We start from the raw sequence: 19501 nt of genomic DNA, 5'->3' as shown, positions 1-19501 counted from the left end.
AGTGTGAGCCTGGGTGGGTCAAATCCTTGGATTTGTCCTGCATTTGGCAAAATTGGACTATGGGCCAGCTCCACCAGAGCACCAGAGGTGTGGGGATGAGGAATATACCAAGGGGATCCTACCTAGTGTTTTGAACATACGCTGCTTTTGCAGTGGGACAAATTTCATCCTTAAAGCTGTTTCCAAGCTTTAGGGAAAAGAGAAAGGAAAGGAAAGCAGGTGTCATTTAAAACCCAGAGCATGACAAGTCCAGTTTTGGTGGGATGGAGGAGAAGGAGGTGTGGGAACACATTGGTATTAGAACTGCTGCAATATTATCATTGCTGCTACTTTATTCATCTTGTTATGGCAGTAGGCACGATGTAAGAAAAGACCGTGATGCTCTTCCTATTGTCTCAAATGAAAGAAGGAAGATTATAAATAGCTTGTGCATTAATTGCTTTTTATTTTATTCCTTGACTGAAGTTTTTCTTCCTGACTATAGATTTATTGGAAAAAGTAAGTTGATGTTTGCTTTTGCTCAGTTAATTTTGTTTTGATTTAATATTTTCTTTGAAATTGTGGATAAAAAAATTCTCCTTAAAAATGATTGCTTAAATGGAAACTATTTTTTACTTTGACAGAATCGTGTAGTAAGACAAAACCCCGGGGAAAGAAATTATCATATATTCTATGCTCTGCTGGCAGGGATAGAAGAGAGAGAGAAAGGTGAGTGGCAAAGCACAAGTCACACAACCATAGTGGCTTTCGGCTAGCAGTCGGCCATGATGACAGCAGTGGAGAATTTAACTGCAGAAACCTGCTAATCCAAGCAGAGAAATAGGTTATTTAGTCAGCTGGGACTCAGTGAGTGTGAATTTGAGTTTAACTTGATAAAGCAACCTGCTTAGTTGAAGAATGTCACCGAGCTGCCGGTAGTTTTTCTCCCAGCTTCTGCTGTGGCCCTGGGAAAATTACTTGGGGACAAACATGCCTCATTCTGTTCAAGCTGAATATTTTTGCTGGTACTAAATAACTCCACAGCAACAAAGAGAAATAATTCTAGTTCCTCTAATCCTCTCTCATAAAGAATAAATCCACTAACAAAAGAAATGACATTTGTGTATGTGCAAAATTGCCTAAAGCTGTCTCGGCGTCTCCCTTTGGGCCTGCTGTCTTTGCATGCTAAAAAGTAGAATTAACTCCATTGTGCAGCTAAATGAAGGAAAAACCAGCAGAATACAACCCCATATCTGATTTTAATATGAAATTTGTTTTGTGTATCTTCATAATTTCTGAGCAAATGTATTGTGAACTATTTAACTCAGACATAGTAATTTGTGGAGTGCTTTTGTTTGGGGATTTTATTTTTTTTCACTTGTCCTCTTTTCTCTCCTCATTAGATGCTTTTTACTTATCTGTACCGGAGAACTACCACTACCTGAATCAGTCTGGATGTATAGCGGATAAGACAATCAGTGACAAAGATTCTTTCAAGGAAGTCATTGTGAGTTGTTTCCCTAGTTCTTTATGCTTTAAAAATGCTGGCGGTTCAGGCACATGGGGCCCATTGATGGAGCAGGGGACAAAGCCTTCTTGTGCTTACCTGCGCATGCAGCTCTCTCATTGAGGCACTAATCTTACAGGGCCTTACATTTTCTCATAACACTTCACTGTCATTTTGAGCATGTCTTTACCTTCCCTCCAATACTTGATTTTTACTCTATCATTTCAAAGTGTGCTATAATTTAGTGAAATGATTACATTTTGGAATGAAAAGAATGTCAGTTGGGAAGATGGTAAGGCATTTACACGCCTTTGCCCTTCCTTACATTGTTTTATGTTACAGCTATGTCTGCTTCCACTATTTTTCCATCCTAAAGCTTTGCCCAGATGTAGCATCTACTGGGTTGAGTCCGCAGTGCAGCACGTGGGGAGCGAAGCACCTGGGCTTTTGTGACTCTTTTAAGTTGCAGCTGGGAAATCCATTTGTATGGAGTAACTTACACAATAGACTTGAAGAAAATGTATACACAGATTAAAAACCAGGTCCTGATGGTGTCTTTCTCTGAATGGCTTTATATCTTATACCCATGCCAATTAGCTACAGCAATTTGTCTATACTGACTGTTAGGATAATTGCTACTTGCTTACTATATCATTGAGGTGATGTGTGTTAGATTTAAAAAATCAGACAAAATATTTGGTTTTATGCCCTTCACCAGACTATTTTTGCTTAGCTACGTTAATCTCTTTGCCAAATTGACAAATCAATGTGTAGAGGATGCAGCAGTTACTTTTAGTGTAAAAAAACCCTCATCTAGTATGGCGGAAGGAGGTGTTGGAAACTTATCTATATTATAGTCACATGCTTAAGTTGATTAGCATGATATTTAATTTGTGCTAATCATACCAGGGTAGGCAGAGCATGAAATCAGCCGGGCAGGTGACGTCTGTGTGCTGCCCGCAGCGCAGGCAGGCTTGGAGCACGGGCTGAGACTGCCAGGCTGCATTCCCAGAGCAGGAGGCAGGCAGAAGCCCTGCAGTTCACCCTTGTCTGTCTTTTCCTATTATAGTCATCTCCTTTGCCTATTTTTATTGCGGTTTAAGTCCCAGAAATGTTACTTAAGTGAAATGTTTTCATAGGAGACAAGGAGGAACTGCACGGTGAGCATGGAGATGAACTCCTAGTGCTGCTGCCTTTCTTAGAGCTCTGATGTGAAAGGTCGTCCATACAAAATAAACCTCCAACCATTATCTTTTCTCTGCTTTTAATTGTGGGATGAGTCTGAGGCTTTTCCATTTGTAATTGATGATTTATGAAAGATAAAATGTGTCACATGTCATCTGTCAGACACCTGCAGTGACTGTAACATGATGAGTCTAACTGTAAGGGTATAAAACTGTGATCTGGACTCAGATAGGCTCATATTAAACCCAAATTTGGGAAATTCTGGTAATTTCAAGAGGCATACAATTGCTTACTCCATCTATGTCAGAGAAAAGCATATGTTCCTCCTCTTGTTTTAATATTTCTTTAGATGGAGATTTGCTGTTCTCCTCATTTACATAGTTAAGCCTTGATCATTGCCATATTGGTGATTCATAAATTCAATACATTTTATGTAGATCTCTTTTTATTGCTCAGTTTTGCTGTAAGATGTCAAACCACACTGGTAAGATATGTGTTTGGGCTTCATGGCTTGCACAGAATATGCTGCAGAAGGCCTCCTCTGAATTCTCCGTGGCTGAGACAAGAAGTGAGCAAATCTTACATGTTGCTGTGTTTCCTCCCCCATGCCTTGCTACCTACAAGGCTAATTGGCAACATTTGGTAAAAATACAGAGGAGGTTATCAGTTACTAATACAGATTAATGAAATTGCATCTGATGCACGACTCAGTAGGGCATTCCAATATTTATACAATTTTAATGAAGAATTTGAAAGCAAATTACAGCATCCTTACAGCATCAAAAGGAGATTTCTTAAAACCAGAGTGATACTTGGATGTTCAAGATGTCCCCGTCGTGTCTTACAGTGTGTTTGATTTGGGATGAAACCAAAGGAATAACTCCTGCCAGCCCTCTGTCAGCCCCGACTTGCTTTTGTAAGGCCTGACAACACCGTTGATGGGTTTGTCCTTGTCCCCATTTTTGAGTCAGTGTGCATGTTATTGAAGAAGCTTACGTGTCATTCCAGACTGCAATGGAAGTGATGCAGTTCAGCAAGGAGGAGGTGCGGGAAGTTTTGAGGCTGTTGGCTGGCATTTTGCATCTAGGAAATGTTGAGTTCATCACTGCTGGTGGGGCACAGGTGTCCTTTAAAACAGGTGAGAAGGCTGTGCAGCCAAATGTAAATGTTTCTTGAGGTTGTGAAAGCTATTTTTGTTGCTGGTATATCTGACCATAGCAAGGACAAACAGTGAAAGGGTCTTACTGCTTTTTAGCATCTGAAAATGTTGATTAAAATGTTATTTTTGGGTTTTTTTGACAGGTAAGGCAAACTAGTCTGCTGCTGGATGCTAGGTCTTAATTAGGGAAGACCTTGGGCACATATTTATTCCATTAATAGTAGTGAAATTCCATTTCAATTTAATTCTTTCTTTGAAATATTCTCAAGTTGATAAAACATAAGTGCTCAAATATGTTCCTTCACGGGTATCTCCACCGAAGGTGTCTTTTGTTAGAGCTTTCAGTACTTCAATTACAAATCTGAAGGTATGTGCTGGTATGTGTAAAGATTGGGCTGGTGAGCATTTTAAATATTTGTTCAAATATGGCAATAAAGGGTAGCATTACATACTGCTTTATATACCACATTATAGCAAAATTGCAAATTGAAGTATGCATGTAAGAAAAAATTTTCATTGGTTTTCTTTATCCTCATCATCCTGAGGGAAGCTGAAGCGCATTCATGAAGACAAAGAGTGAATTACTGTTTGTTTCTGGAAAAAATGTTAGTGTAAGCAGTAGATTATTTGAATCCTTGACATGTAACATTAAGAGGAAAATAAGTATTTGTGACTTACTTGTGATGAATTTCTACTGCTAAATTCCTTCAGTTGTGCATATTTATGATACTGTGCCTTTTTATGAGCAGCAAAAACGTATCCTAGAGTTTCTAGTTGTGTTTTTATCTCTAATCCCCATCATTTTAGAAGCATCTTAAATGGTGGTGGTAGTAATACTACTACTACTACAACAACAAATTAGTGTCATAACATTATACATTTAAGGACATATTTGTATTTGTCTCTTCTTTTGCCAGCTCTGGGTAGATCTGCTGAACTACTGGGGTTGGACTCCACACAGCTAACTGAAGCGTTGACACAGAGGTCAATGATACTCAGGGGAGAAGAAATCCTAACACCTCTTAGTATACAACAGGTAAAGGCATCTCAGTTTTGACATGTTTTTAGGGTCTGTTAAATATATGGCTCAGTCTTCAAGTCCAGGGCAATCATTGGTCACTCAGGAACAGAAGCTTAGCTCATGCATCAGAACTGCTATCAAATATACTACATAGTTTTTTGGGGAAGGATATATTGGACTTTTAGAAATCTCTGTAGATCCCATCCTATCTTTCTGGCCAGGGCTTGTAGCTTGGCTGTTCTTATTCTTATTAAGCCAGATTTCTTACCATTTTTTTCAAATTCTCATCTTGTAGGCTAATATTTTTCATTATGGACATTTGTGTCAGGTGGGCATTTTTGAAAACTTTCAGCAGAACAATTTTATTATTTACAAGAAGGGGATTAGAAATAGGTATACAAAACATCATGCTTACCTCTAGAAAGGGGTAAATTAAGGTGCTATTTCCTTTTCTTTTCTTCCTCCACACCTTAAGTTTATAATTTCCTAATTTTTGAATGCTTTAGCCTTGAAAGGTAATTTTAAAGCCACATAGGTGTACAGCTCTTATAACTTACACTGTTAAAGCTTAAATCGTGACGGTCTGTAACTGTTAATACAATTGCTGTCAAGGTACATAGGAATACAAACCTACTTGCATTATACATTGCTTTATGCTGTGCAAAGGATGCTGACCGGCAAAGTTTGATAAGTTCTCAGGTGCAGGGGTGGATTGATACATCATGTATTCCTTCTTTAATGCAGGCAATAGACAGCAGAGATTCTATGGCTATGGCACTTTATTCTCAGTGTTTTGCTTGGGTCATTAAGAAAATCAACAGCAGAATCAGGAGCAAGGAAGACTTCAAGTCCATTGGAATTTTGGACATATTTGGGTTCGAAAACTTTGAGGTAAAAGTTTGTTCAGATGGATTGTCTGTTATTTATGCTTCATTGTTCTACATATCTTTGTCATCTTCACTGGAACTTGATTATTAACCATATTATGACTTAAACCAGAATCAGTTCCTTGTTTGCAAAGTAAAATACTTGGAGTGTATGGATTTTTGAAAATTTCTTGTCTCTTTAGGTAAACCGTTTTGAGCAGTTCAATATTAACTATGCAAATGAAAAGCTTCAGGAGTATTTCAACAAGCACATCTTTTCCTTGGAGCAACTGGAATACAGCAGGTAAGAGATATAGATGAAATTTGGAAGAATTTTGAAAATTATCAGTATTCACTTGAAATTGGGGTTCCCAGCTACCTTAGCTTCCTTTGAAAATCTCTGTCTGGAGCTGTGTATTTTTTCAAAGCAAGCTGATTTTGCTCTAATTTGCAAGACAAATAGGTCAGCTCATCCTGTTCCTATATTTAAAATAACTTCATTGTAGTTGTCAATATAAAGGCCCTCCTTATTTCCTTAGGGAAGGACTAATTTGGGAGGATATTGACTGGACAGACAATGGAGAGTGCTTGGATCTTATTGAAAAGGTAATAACGAATTTGATACTGGTACCTATTTCTAGTTTTTGTTCTGAGGTAATACGTCTTTAAAACACTTGCCAACACAAAGAGCAAGTGAAGAGAATGGTGGATCTTGCATGTTTAAATAGTGAACTTTTACTCAGATCATTTTCATGCATGGATATATTAAAGATTATATTGTATGCTCAATATATGTATCTTTCCTTGTAGTAACTTTTAACAGTGTATGTTTATATACAAAAGCAATATTTGGAGATGATTAAAAAAGAATAGAAAGAGAGGCCAGAAAGAATGGCTACGTCTTGCTCCCATAATGGCTTTTCATGGGATGCGGGTAATCTTCATTTGCTGCCTGCCAATTTTGTCTTTATCCATAATTTTGTTCGTGTTCTGATTTGTACTAAAGGGACATGTAAAAGAGCGTGAAGTTTCTGCAAAGTTAGTGGTAGGAGCATTAGCGGTGAGGGGCAGATGAAGTCTGAGTTCACTGCATAGAAATTACGACTCCAGCGGGATGACAAAGCCGAAGTTCTGTATTGTTTCATCCATGTTGACTTCTGCCAGCAGTACAGGCGGGCTGCGTGAGTTTATCTCCGTAGCGGGGTGTGTGGCTGCGTGAGTTTAGACGACCACAGATGCTGATGGCAGCGGGCAGGAGATCCAGCTGCCAGGACGTGGCTGCAGTCAGGACGGTGTGGTTTGTCGGGAGCTGCGCTGGGCCCATGGGAAGTGGCTTATTAAAACGTGCACCTGGAGAACTGTGTTTTCCTGAAGAGGTTGTATCAACCTGAAGCTTGCTGGACACATTAATTAACTGCGGGGTAGCTTGCTTTGTTTACCACCTCTTCTGGTAGGAGAAGTAGGGAACATCAAAAGAAATGACACAGAGCCATATGCAGAGCAAAGGGAGGTTGTGTTCCACGCAGCGCCTGGTCAAACTGTGTATCTTTTGTTGTTGCCCTGGGCACTGTGGGTGCTAAAAGTTTGCATTGGTTCAACAACTAAGTAGATAATTTTATGGAAGAAAAATTTTTGAAAGGCTGTTTACAGAAACTCCTCATATTTAAGGGACTCTTGATCATTGGAGATCTTGGAGGCTGGAGATATATTCTGGGACAAAGTCATTGTATGCATCTAAAAACTGTCTACATCAGGAGAACCATTGCTTCTTCCAGTAGCTGCTTTTTCTTTATTTTGCCCATGTATCATATGCTCTATTTTTCAAAAGGAGTGTTGCCAGAAAAGCAGGATTGCAGTCCTCTACGAGAGTGGGGTTTTAGTCATGTCTGGGTGGTTTTGCGCCTCTCTGCACACGACAACTTCAAGGACTTTGTGATTTTTCCAAACAGGGGACAATGTCTGTGTCCATCTGTGCAGTAATTCATTTTCTGCCTCTTCTTGTTTTTCTAGAAACTGGGGCTGCTGGCACTCATCAATGAAGAGAGCCATTTTCCTCAAGCTACTGACTCCACCTTGCTGGAGAAGTTGAATACCCAGCATGCTGTACGTGATGTTTTGCTCACATTTTCTGTGCAAATTAGGGTCTCTCTGCTTCTGTAGAAATTCATGGTTCAAATGTATGGTTGCGTAGTTAATAGAGGCTGTTTTGGATGTGATCCAACTTCCATGGCAATCTTTATCATTTACTGTCAAGACTGAGTCCGTTACCTGGAAGAATATATCCTTGTTACTGTCCAGTTAAATGTTTCCATATTGGTGAATAAGCCAAATTCTGCTCTTAGAGCTCTGACAACCTGCAGTAACTCAGATTACTTAGACCTTCAATTTCCCTTGATGTCATTTACTGAAAGGTTGCTGTTTCCTCCGTCCAGATTAGTACCTTTATTTGTGATCCTAGAATTATTTTCAAGAATTTCTGGGATACAAGCATATCCACCAATCTTCGTAACTGCTGGTTTAAGACAGAACCTTCTTTTTCAGAGTGCCTTTAATAGGATGGTTCTGCCAGATGGGTTCAGGTTTAGTATAATGCCTTTTTAGATACTATAAATCTGTTATTACTGCATTTGAAGCAGCCCAGACTAACAAATCCTATTATCGTTATAAGTTGGTTGTTTGCTTTTGGAGCAGTAATCTTCCAGGGAGTTCACTGGAAGACAGTGGTTTGTTTAGGTCTGGGTTGAGGGGATAATGTGACCCTTTTTATCATTCCACTCCCTGACCCCCTCCCCCAAATATTTTTCTCTTTTCTTTCCCCTCCAATTAGAACAATCCTTTTTATGTAAAACCAAGAGTTGCCGTTCACAACTTTGGAGTGAAGCACTACGCTGGGGAGGTAATTTTCTTTTCTTTATTTGCTGAAATTATTCCAAATGGAGTTTTCATTAGCTTAATTTTACCCTGAGGCTGCTCAAAATTAACTGAAGCACACTGTTCCCTCAGCAGTTTTTACAGTACCGCTCTTGTGAGAGGTGCCTGACTACTTGGCTTGTTGTTTGAATCAGCTCTGTTTCCTGCTAGGTCCAGTACGATGTCAGGGGGATCTTGGAGAAGAACAGAGATACTTTCAGAGACGATCTCCTGAACTTGTTACGTGAAAGCAGGTACATTTCTGTGATTTTTGTTTGTGACATGATGTTAAGGGGTGTCTTCTCACCTAATTCTGCCAGAGTTTGAATATGTTAGATGTTGCATAGCATGAGACCTTGACAGAGTTGAAATGAGTATAGAAGAAATATCAGAGGTGCCTGTAAGCAGATCTGACTGTAATTGGTTCTCACAAAGTCAGGTTTTCCTACATTGTACAGTACCTCGTCCCTGTTCGGTCCAGAGGGTTGCTAGAGAGCTCACTTGCTGCTCAGTGGTGAGTCAGGATGCTGAAAGCTGGTGATGGTTTTTAACTGTTTCAGGGTGCCTCACAGGCAGCATGCGTGTGTGGCTTTTTTGCTTCACATACAGCCTGATTTGCTTGTATTTCTGGCATTCCCTAATTTGGTTGAAAGCTCAGTGGCAGGGACCTACCACAGTACAAATTGCTATATAGTAATGGCTTCAAAAGGAGAATTTCTATAAAGATTTATGTTACCGAAAGTCTGAGCTGGGGTGTCTTTGGTACCTGCATGCGTCCTGTCATTCTGCTGTGTAAGGTCTCAGGATCCTTACAGTGGTAACAGCTGGGGCGGTACCACGTCCCTTTTTGTAGGCGCATGGTCGAGACTCCAGGACACACCGAGGGGTGACAGAAGAGGAGGGAGCTGAGCCTGCGTGTTGCTGTCTCAGCTGCTGCCCTCACCCATCCCGTCCAGTCATCCTGCCTTGCTGTGCAAGTTGCTTGTTTGTAAACCCCTTAACCCTTTCTGCGCAGGGGAAACTGTTAATAAGGGTTTCCCTCTCTATGTTGTTTGTTCTGGTTTCATGACATATCTGACATAACCTCTGTCAACTGAAGTATGTAGGTAAAAGTAATAAATGAGTTCAAGCTGCAGGGCCTGGTTTTGCTCTTGCAGCAACATCTGTCTGGAGCTCAAGTTAAAAGGTCTGTGTTTCTGTAGAAGTGGTAAGAGGAGGATACCTGACTGATAGGGTGGAAAACAGCATACACAGCTGGTATCTGAAAGTGAGGCTCACGTGGGTGGTTATTTTCTGTTATGGCCCCAAACAAGCTGGAAGTCTTGTTTTTCAGTCTTTGTTCAGGTATGGTTCCTATTACAGTCAGCTGGAGTTTTGGTTGAGTGAGTGGAATAAAATGCACTAAGGACTCTAGAACTTCACACTTCATTTCCCTAATGATGTGTTGGGAGTGGAGAAGAAAGAACCTCCTTGTTTTGTTTTGCTTTGTTTTGTTTTGGGTTTTTTTTTTCTCCCCTGCATAAATTCTGCAAAGGCAAAAATCTGTTGCTTACTAAAGGTTATAGAGAAAATCAATAAGCATTTTTTTGGATGGAGGAGCTGCTTTCTAAAGGACAGCGCTTTCTTTGCATTCTGTAGTGGTAAGCCTCATAATCTATTGAGATACACTTTAGAGATATTCTTTTTCTTTCCCATTTCAGTCTTGATTTCATCTATGATCTATTTGAACATGTTTCAAGTCGCAACAATCAAGACACTCTTAAATGTGGAAGCAAGCACCGAAAACCCACTGTCAGTCTCCAGTTCAAGGTTAGTTAATGTGTTGTCTCTGCTCTGTAGCAAATCAGTGATAGATAAACTCCGTTCAGTAAAGAACAGTTGCAGATTAAAACAGGCAGCATCAAAACATAGCTGTCTCTTCTATGAAAATGCGTTTACTAAGCAACTGATTGGCCATACTAGCTAGCTTCAAGCAGACACTAACCTTCGCATCACACCATCCGCACCAAACTCCGGTTGCTTTCCACTTGCTTATTTGTCCTTATTTTAAAGCACATCTATGAAGTTGGCGTCTCTCGTCCTGGTTTTTCTTTCTAATCTAAAACGAACCACAGAATCACACAAAGCCTTACAGCAGTGCCTGTACACTAAGAAAAATAAGTACTGAATAAATACCTCATTAAGGTGTTGCCTTGCTTTTTAACTTAAAGCTTGGAAAGCATTTTTATTAAACACCTTTTTATGAGGCTTTATAGCCCTCCCATCAAAAATGGCATCAAATTGAAATCTCGCATAAAGTCTATCTGCAAATTATTTAAAAGAGAAAGATTGGCACAAAACCTTCTCTAAATTGCATGAGTACAAGTCTGGATTAGTTGTCTTTCATTTTGTTTGAATTAATATACATTTGCACTGTTTGTTCACTTTTTTTTTAAAAAACGGAGCAGACTCAAAGCCCTTGAGGGCAGATTTTATCCTAATAGACTATTGCTAAGTGTTGGACAGAACAGCAGGGAGTGTATGCTGGGGCACACACAGTGTCTTTTATTAAAAAATACTACTGTTATATTCCCTGGACAGCTTGCTTTGTGTCACCATCGCTCATCTCAGGCAATACCCACTTCTTGTGGTGCGGTGGTGGTATTTGCTAGCTCTCTGGGACAGCAGAAGGTACTGTTTCCACTTAGTCATTTGTACCTGTGCAAAGTAGACCTTTAAGATGTTACTGTATAAAAATCGACCATATTTTTGCACCCACTTTGCAAGGTAGAACATAATGTAGAGTTTCCTCTCTTCTCTGTCAGGGCCCCCCCCCCCAGGCAACATAGAGCATGATGAAACATGAAATCAAAACATTGTTGTCTCTTATCTAAAGCTGCAGTAACTGACCATTAACCAGCTGGGCTGCTTTACAAGAAGTTGACCTTCGCATCATCCTGTCCCCAAAGAATTAGGTTGGGTGTTTTTTCCATTTTAAAGCCTTCCAGGGATTAGTCTATCTCATTTCAACTGAAGATAAGAACTTTGCCTTCACAGTTTTATTCTCATGATAGGTTGGTTAACTTTTCTTTTCATTTGACAGCCTGCCTAATGCGGGCCTGGGGGTACACACAGAATAGCTGAGGTTAGATACCATCTGTTTCAGCCTATTGCTTAAAGCAGGGCAAACTTCAGATTAGCTTGTAACCTGACAGTGATTTAGAGGCTTGCAGCACTGTGCAGAATCTGGCTGTCTGTACCACAGATGAATGTGAAAATAGGTTAAATTGTTTTTGTTTATACTGACCAACTTTTCCAATCACTCTAAGTAGTAGCCTGTGTTGAGAGAACTGGCTCAGTTGTCCACAGAGGTTGTAATGTTCACACAGGTTTAGTACAGATGAAGCCTTTACTTTTTGAAGCCATAAATGTTTGTCTTTACATAAAAATACTTGTCTTTGTATCTTCTGGCTGTTTAATGTCTGCTGCCCCCGACTCCTGGTCCATAGGCTGGCAAAGGCAAACAAACCAAGAACTATCATTTATGTTCCTAGTTACTTCACCATTTGCTTCCTTTGCTCTGTACCAGTTCTTGTGCACAGCCACAACTCTGCCTGTTGCCTTTATCGCTTCATGTTTAATTGTCACGAAAGCCCTTGGTTTGCAGATTAAAGCAAGAATTTGTTGTAACAGACTGCCATTGGCAGTTTTGCTCCCAAACATGCTGTAGGATGCACAGTGTTGCTCTTTTAAAAAGTGAATTTTCTGTCTCCTTGGCAGCCTGGTCTGTATTCTCTCCGCTGCCTGGCACACAGTGCCACCTTTGAGGGGTGAAACAGTATCATTGCTAGCTTGCTGGGATCTTCGAGTCTCGGCTCCCCTCCTATACAGTCATTTGTATCTCTGCAAAGTAAATGCAAGACTTCAGTTTAAAATGGTTTATCATACTTAATGATACAGAATGAGGCAAGTTGGAATAAGATATGGAATGACGGCTCAGGCAGGAAAGGGGAGGATGTGTAATTAAAGTAATAATCATAAAAGGACTGAGGGATTTTTCTTGATTTTTATCTCCAGGCTGAGGTTCAGACAACTGATAGTCTAATGTGTATTGGGTCATTCAGAGTTCTAAAACTAGGAAAAAGCCCATGTTTTCTTCTATGTTTTTTTTAGCTGAACCTTATAATTTCTCTTTTTATTGTTAAATGCAATTAGCTATCACATGAAATAACTGTCAAACTGTCTGCTTAATGCTGTTAGTATTGTCTTTCAGCAAGACGAGTTTTCTTTACCACTCTATCCTTTACTCAATTTTTGTTAATTTCAGGAGGGGAACATTTTAAAACCTAGTATTGGTAAAACAATGTCTCCTGTATTCTAAACTCTTTTTTCAGAATTTTTTAATATTTCTTCTACCCTCTTGTTGACTTATGTTTATTATCAGTGTCCTTTTAGCAAGAAAGGTTGAGACCACACAGGAGGGAGGAACTCCCTGTACAAAAATGCTGCTGATGGCAGGGGAAATGGAAAATGAGTTGGTGTGGGGTGGTTGAAAAGAGGAAATTTGGTTTTGTGGGTATTTTAGTTTTACCTTAGACCCCTTATCCTTCCTTTTGACTTGCTCGAGTTTAGCAATTTGGGAATGTGGATCCTAAGTCTTAAGCAGTCATTCAGAAGATCCCTGAAACAGCAACTTCCCCATTTGATGTTTCCTTATGAACAGTTTTCTTCATATCAATCTGTATATCTTGTTCACTGTAAAACAGTGATGATAGTTTTGATCAGAAGGGCAGGTGGAAGAAACAAACATGCATGTATTGATTCTGTATGTTCACAAGCAAGAGCTTACACAGTACAGTAATGTCTGGTGTATACCACTAGGTGTTGCAGTTAGATATTGTCTGCAATGCTAAGCTGCAAGAGCTTTCGCTGGGGTATGTTGCTTTTACAAAAAGTCAGCTTGTGAAGTGCTGTCTTCTACTTGTGTTTTAGGAATCGCTGCATTCTTTAATGGCGACGCTGAGTTCTTCAAATCCTTTCTTTGTTCGGTGCATCAAACCCAATGTGCAGAAGGTAAGATTTAAAATCATGCCTGTCATTTCTGTACGTCTCAGGCCTAACCTTCCACTGCCTGTGTGGTTATTTACCACTGTGTGAAGCAGAGGGTAGTGTTCTTCACTGGCTTTGTAAAAGGCTTTTGCAAGGTGAAGGCACTGGGAACAGCTTTTGATTTTTTTATTTAGGTTTTTTTTTTTATGTGGGTTGTGTCTTTGGGCACCTTTTTAATAGTCACTGCTCACAGCTGATAAATGACTGGCTCTAAGGATGGTTATAAAAGGAAGGTAGAAGACTGCACTGCACGTTTAACAGTTCTGTGAGAGCCTTTTAGGAAGAAAATGTCAAAACGGCAAAGTTTGTTTTAAATCACTAGAGGCAGTGAATGGTGGTGCATATAGCAAAACTGGTGTGAATGACCAACTGTCATCAGACTCTTAGTCTTTCAATTTATGTACAATTCTAGGTGTCTTCATGCCAGCTGTTTTGTTCTGTTACAGAATTATGTTTTTAAAACACACTTGGAAACTAAGGCTTACTGTATCAATTTGTCTTTTGAGTCACAGATAACGAAAGGCAGTGTCAAGACTTACTTAGATATTTTGGAGGTCTCTCTAGAAATGAAGTGGTAATGGTATAGTAATTGCTGAAGATAATATTGTTAGCCTGGTCCTGATATTCTGGGTTTTGTGCATCTGTCTTTGGCTTTATAGACCATTATTCAGGTATGGTCTGCTTATGTCAAAAATGCAACAGACAGAGGTGCTAATGACTCTGGTTTATGGTTTTCACATGGGCAACTTAGAAATAGGTGACTTTGCTATAAATCCAGTTTTACGTGTTATGTTTTTCTGGGATGTCTGGTTCATTGGGACACTTAAGACGTCAAACCTGGCAGATTTCACTGCAGGTTTTTGTGTTACCTGGATGGTACATCCTCGACTTTGTGTTTTCAGTTGCTAACTGTTAACTCTGCTTTTGCACTGTTACTCGTGGTGTGTCACATAATGTGCAGACTGCGGGCACCTTAGCAAGAGGGAACAGCCTGGAAGCGAATAAGACCTGCTTTCTGCGTCCTGAAGTGTTTGGTGCTGTGAGTTGTGCAGCCTCAGGTCACCAAACCCACATGGATGACAGTGCCTCGGCCGGCACCTGGGGTCTGCAAGCCAATGTGTGTAGCAAAGCCCCGATCACTGACGGAGGGCAGTTCTGAAAAGCTTGTTTTCTTCCCTGCTCCTGTTTCTGCTGGAAGCTCCACGACCCTTATAAAGCCCACCTGCTGCCACTGGAGTATAAGAAGAATTTCAATAACTCATGAGTTTTCCTTATTTGTCCTTTTGCCTTTGAGTAAGGCTCATCTCCACAGTACCAAAGTCATAAGAATTTGCCATAGTTAATGCAAGAACCAGGCACTTGTTGCATTTCCATAGCAAGGAACACACTGAGTTCCCACTCCCATGTTCCTTGTTGCTCTACCAGTCTTTTCCCACTAGAATGCTCCATCCCTGACAAATTTGGCATATGCTACTATATATTTTACTATCATTAAAACAAAGTTCTCACAGAATTAGCAGCTGTGCAAGCAGAAGGAGCTTGAGACAGCCTCGGTCTCAGGAAACCATGTCTAATTGCAGGAGTGCATGCAGGAACAGATTGGGAAATTCCTGTGGACAATCCCTTTCAAAGTACATATAAAATGCCACTGAAATCTTACACAAAAATGTTTGTCCTTGTTTTCCATTTGCTTTAATTCAATTGCAAATTTAACTTGATTCAATGGCTTTACCAAATAAGAAATCCTATTTGAAGAGCAAGAGTAGAGAAAAAGGTCAGGCACTTTACCTGGTGTAGCTGATTCAGTAGAAGACTTGATGGAAGATGAGAAGGAAGGCCATATATAATACTTGTCGATGGCATTCTTCACACAGAAAAGTGTTCTCAGAATGCTTTTTTGGGATTCACCGTTTGAAGTTTTGTCTGCTGTGCACTGCTCTGTTCCCCTCCATGTCTCAGACGCAGTGATTTTTAGTGCCGGTCTTGTGACGGTGTTGGTGTTGCTCCTTCTGCGACGGTGCAGGTACAGAAGCAGGCACATGAACGGCATTAGGCTCCTCTGTAGCTCAGCTGGATTCTGTGGATGCACACTGTGTTAAACATTTCATAGTTTATCCTGTCATACAACTTGTTGCTTCTTTTCAGTTAGACAAAGGAAAATAAGGTGAGTCAGTTTGCATAGCGCTGAACCAGCACAGCTCAGAGACACGTTAGCTGTGCGTGGACTTCCAGGGTTTACCACATAACGTGACTCACTGTGCAGGGCTGGTTAGAAACATAACAGCTTGAAACATTCAGATGAGCTGCTGAAATGGAGAAACTGGGATTGAAGGAAAGTAAAAATCTTCACTGAGCATCTTCCTCTGTTTTCCATCCATAGTTTTTACTCTGCAGTGATGGTGATATGAAATGATAAAATGTCACCCTTCAAAAAGTATTTAAACAGTGCTCGCCAAATAACATATGATGTGAAAGAAAGGGGTGTTTTAATTGGTCTTTTGAAATATGCAGCATTAAAGGAGAGCTGAACCAGAGGGACTTGGCAAGGAGAGAACTGAAGTTGTGGTATCAGGAGCAAAGCCTCTCAAGCTGGTCATTGCTGTAAGGGTTGGGTACGAATAGGTGATACACTATTGGCGAGCATCCTCTAATTCTGGAGGTGCTCGAGAGCTGGTTTACTCTGGAATTATGTTTGAATTCCGTAGGTGAATGAAGTTGAGCAGATGGAAGACAAATTCAAGCCTTTGAAAAGCAGAACGTGCAGCAGACTACTTCCTCTGCTCTTCAAGACGTTAAAGTATATTTATATTGGATAAGAGATGTGATAATTTACAGTAATTATTTGATTTTTTTAATTGATCAAGAGTTTTATTTTAAAAATATTTCACAGTGGCAAGCAAAACCAATTCAGCATATGCAGTAAATCACTGAACATTTACATATCAAAGCAGGATCTGCACTCATTAGTGCAATTTCCTAAAGGGAGTGCACAGAGTACATGACCTTTTGTCACAAGACATTTTAGAGAGCAGGCCTCAGACAGAAGAACAGAGGACCCATTAATCTTTGGGAGACCCCCGAACAATCAGTGTATCTGTTTTCACAGTTTCTAGTCTGTTCTGAACTAGCCATAACGTGGAAACTTTTCCACTTGGTATGCTTAATGAATATTTTCTGCTAATGAAGGGTCTTTCTGCTAAACTCCCCTTATCTTCAATGCAGCTTGCAGAACTACATATCATTTCATCCTTTTGAACTTTGACACATCTTTTTCTGTTTCTTGGTCTCATGTTTCTTTTCCTGCCTCCTGTTCTATTCAATAATGATTCCTCCCTGCAACCTTGCCTTTTCTGGTCTCCATCTATCCTTTTTTGTGCATCTGAAATTAAAAAAAAAACAACCAACACCACAACCCCCAATCCCCTCCCCGCTCCAAAAAAGACTGTCTTTTTAAAACAAGCTACAACCATCGCTACAGCCATCAGCTGAATGTTTCTTCCAGCTTGCTGCTATTAATAAAGTTGCGAAGCCTTGGTGCCGCTCAGGAGACAGTTCAGGGTAAATTTAAGATCTGAACTTCCTATGCAAGCTGTTTCAGAGGCAGAAATTTTCCTGTTGGCCAGAAGGAGCCAGCCTCAGGCAGCTTGGCTCAAGTGCCTTCTCAAGTTCCCTTCTTCATTTAGGATTTTTCTTCAGAAGATATATTGGCTTAATATTGGCATAATCATTGCGAGTGGCCCCGCACCTCCAGCATCTGCATGGCCTCATCTGTGCTGGTCCCTTAAAACCTCGATTATTACAGCTTGCTTCTGTAATTCCCTGTTCTTGAGACTTCAACGGGTTCAGATGCGGCTGTTCTCTCATGCACGTAGATAGGTGCATCCACTTCTCTTTGGTTACAGATCTGAGACCAGTTTGGTCCTGATAGGCAAAATCCTGACTTCATTAGAGTTGGTGTGAAATATTTGTTGTAGACAAGAATTTCACTTTTTTTTTTTTTTAAGGAAACCTGTGTTGATGTGTGCCACCTGAACAGGATTGCAGGGTTGCTACTCACCTCTCTGTATGCTCATTTATTGTCTGTCTCCTTCCTCTGTCGCAGTGATGGTCTTGCCACTGGTGAGATAAAAGCTGCCTTCTCTGAAGCTTGTGAGGTCTGAAGGGGGAATTCTGTTTCTCTGCAGGTTTTTTTACATTAATTTTTTTTAATCTTAAAATTTAATTAGGTAAGATGAAGAAATGAGACAAAATTAAACCTGTATCGTAAACCTACTGCAGGGTAGGGGTTACAGGGAGCACCAGGAAAAGTGAAACTACTAATAACTGCAATTCAAAGGAGGACGGGTAGAAAAAGGTCTGTAATAAATTATGTGAGTCTTACTGCTGCTTAGGAGAACTGTCATGCTCCATATTCATTCTGGGAAAATTACTATCAAGGCAATAAGATTGCTAACATCGCTTCTGGGGACAGAGCCATTTAAAGGGATCAAGGTATGGCTATTGGCACCTGCAGTGTACTTTGAGGTGTAGGTCATTAATAGCCATGAGATGGCCTGGAATAGCAAGCAGTGTGTCCCCTAATTTGAAATAAGATACAAACCTATTTTGCTTGGCGTCTGAATTAAACTTGTGCTCTTAAAATAGCTCTGAATCATTACAAACATAAGTATAGCATGATACCAGCCTAAACACCAGTTAGGAGTACAGCTCAGGAACGTGGTACAAAGGAACGATGAGAGAACAGCTTGGCCCCATCTGCAAGGATGATTGTACGCAGGGTGTGGAGCAGGTACAAATGGAGTGAACGTAGTACGTGAACTGGTTGTCAAGCTGGAATTGCAATATTGTCATATTGAGACTTGACTGTAAGAATTACTGAGTTTGCCTTGTAGAGATACTGGAACTGCAATATTGTCATATTGGGACTTGACTATATGAATTGCTGAGTTTGCCTTGTAAAGAGATATTTTTTGTAGAAATATGGGTAAGGACAGTGCAAGTCTTAATGCCGCTGCGTTGAGAACAGCACTGACATAAAACCTTGAAAGGTGCAGGGAGGGAGACTCTGAGCTTCAAGGATGTTCTACTATACCTTCAGCACAGGATTGCTAAGCGTCTGGATAAAACTTCACTTTTAAAAGTCTTTATTTTAAAAAATTATCCTTAATGAACTGGTCCAGCTTCAAACTTCTGTGCACATTCTGCTGCAGTTGTATACCAAGCATGTGCTTTATACACCAACCTCGGTCACTCACCAGACTCTGGGTCTCCTTAATGGGGAGTAGGTGCCTTTGTGGGTTTTTAAAGATGCTGAGCCCAGCAGTTGAAAGCTAGAAAGTGTTAGGCCCTAGATGGACGCATCTTTATGGTTTGCTCACTTAGTTGCAGAGCCCTGGGGCAGCCCTCCTGCAGCGAAGCTGCAATGTTCTCTGGTACTGGGAGCTAGCAGATCACAGGGTAAATTTGTATTGCTATCCAGAAGAAAAAGGGAATAGAAAGCCTGATCATCACATTAATAGCTACTCTGTCATACTTCGAAGGTAAAGGGAACAGATTATATGGCCCAGGTACAGCTGCTGGGTGTGTGCACTGCTATCTGTAGAAAGTTAAGGTCTAGTAGTGTTCATTTACAGCTGTATAAGCAGCGCATGTATTAGAGATCCTTACTGCCTATTTTAAAAATCTCTCTTTCATCTCACTTGTTCTCAGTAAATACTTGTTTTAAGAAGGCTTCCTGGCTGCCAATTACTGCTGTCATTGCTTCTGGAGGAAGCAGAGCCACAGGC

General features: G+C 40.3%; 1 protein-coding gene across 1 annotated transcript in view; it reads left to right on the top strand.

The window, feature by feature from the left end:
- MYO10 (myosin X) overlaps nt 1–19501 on the top strand; it is a 132513-nt gene that overhangs the window by 62639 nt on the left and 50373 nt on the right. The window contains exons 6-18 of the mRNA XM_010571461.1: nt 485–498; nt 624–708; nt 1383–1486; nt 3680–3809; nt 4748–4866; nt 5596–5742; nt 5921–6021; nt 6257–6323; nt 7728–7820; nt 8545–8613; nt 8799–8881; nt 10328–10436; nt 13599–13679. Coding sequence (XP_010569763.1) covers nt 485–498; nt 624–708; nt 1383–1486; nt 3680–3809; nt 4748–4866; nt 5596–5742; nt 5921–6021; nt 6257–6323; nt 7728–7820; nt 8545–8613; nt 8799–8881; nt 10328–10436; nt 13599–13679 — 1202 coding nt within the window. The remainder of the gene's footprint in view (nt 1–484; nt 499–623; nt 709–1382; nt 1487–3679; nt 3810–4747; nt 4867–5595; nt 5743–5920; nt 6022–6256; nt 6324–7727; nt 7821–8544; nt 8614–8798; nt 8882–10327; nt 10437–13598; nt 13680–19501) is intronic.

Source organism: Haliaeetus leucocephalus, unplaced genomic scaffold (genome assembly GCF_000737465.1).
Source record: "Haliaeetus leucocephalus isolate CR32 unplaced genomic scaffold, Haliaeetus_leucocephalus-4.0 Scaffold328, whole genome shotgun sequence".
NCBI lineage: Eukaryota > Metazoa > Chordata > Aves > Accipitriformes > Accipitridae > Haliaeetus > Haliaeetus leucocephalus.
This window is presented reverse-complemented; position numbering and strand designations above follow the sequence as displayed.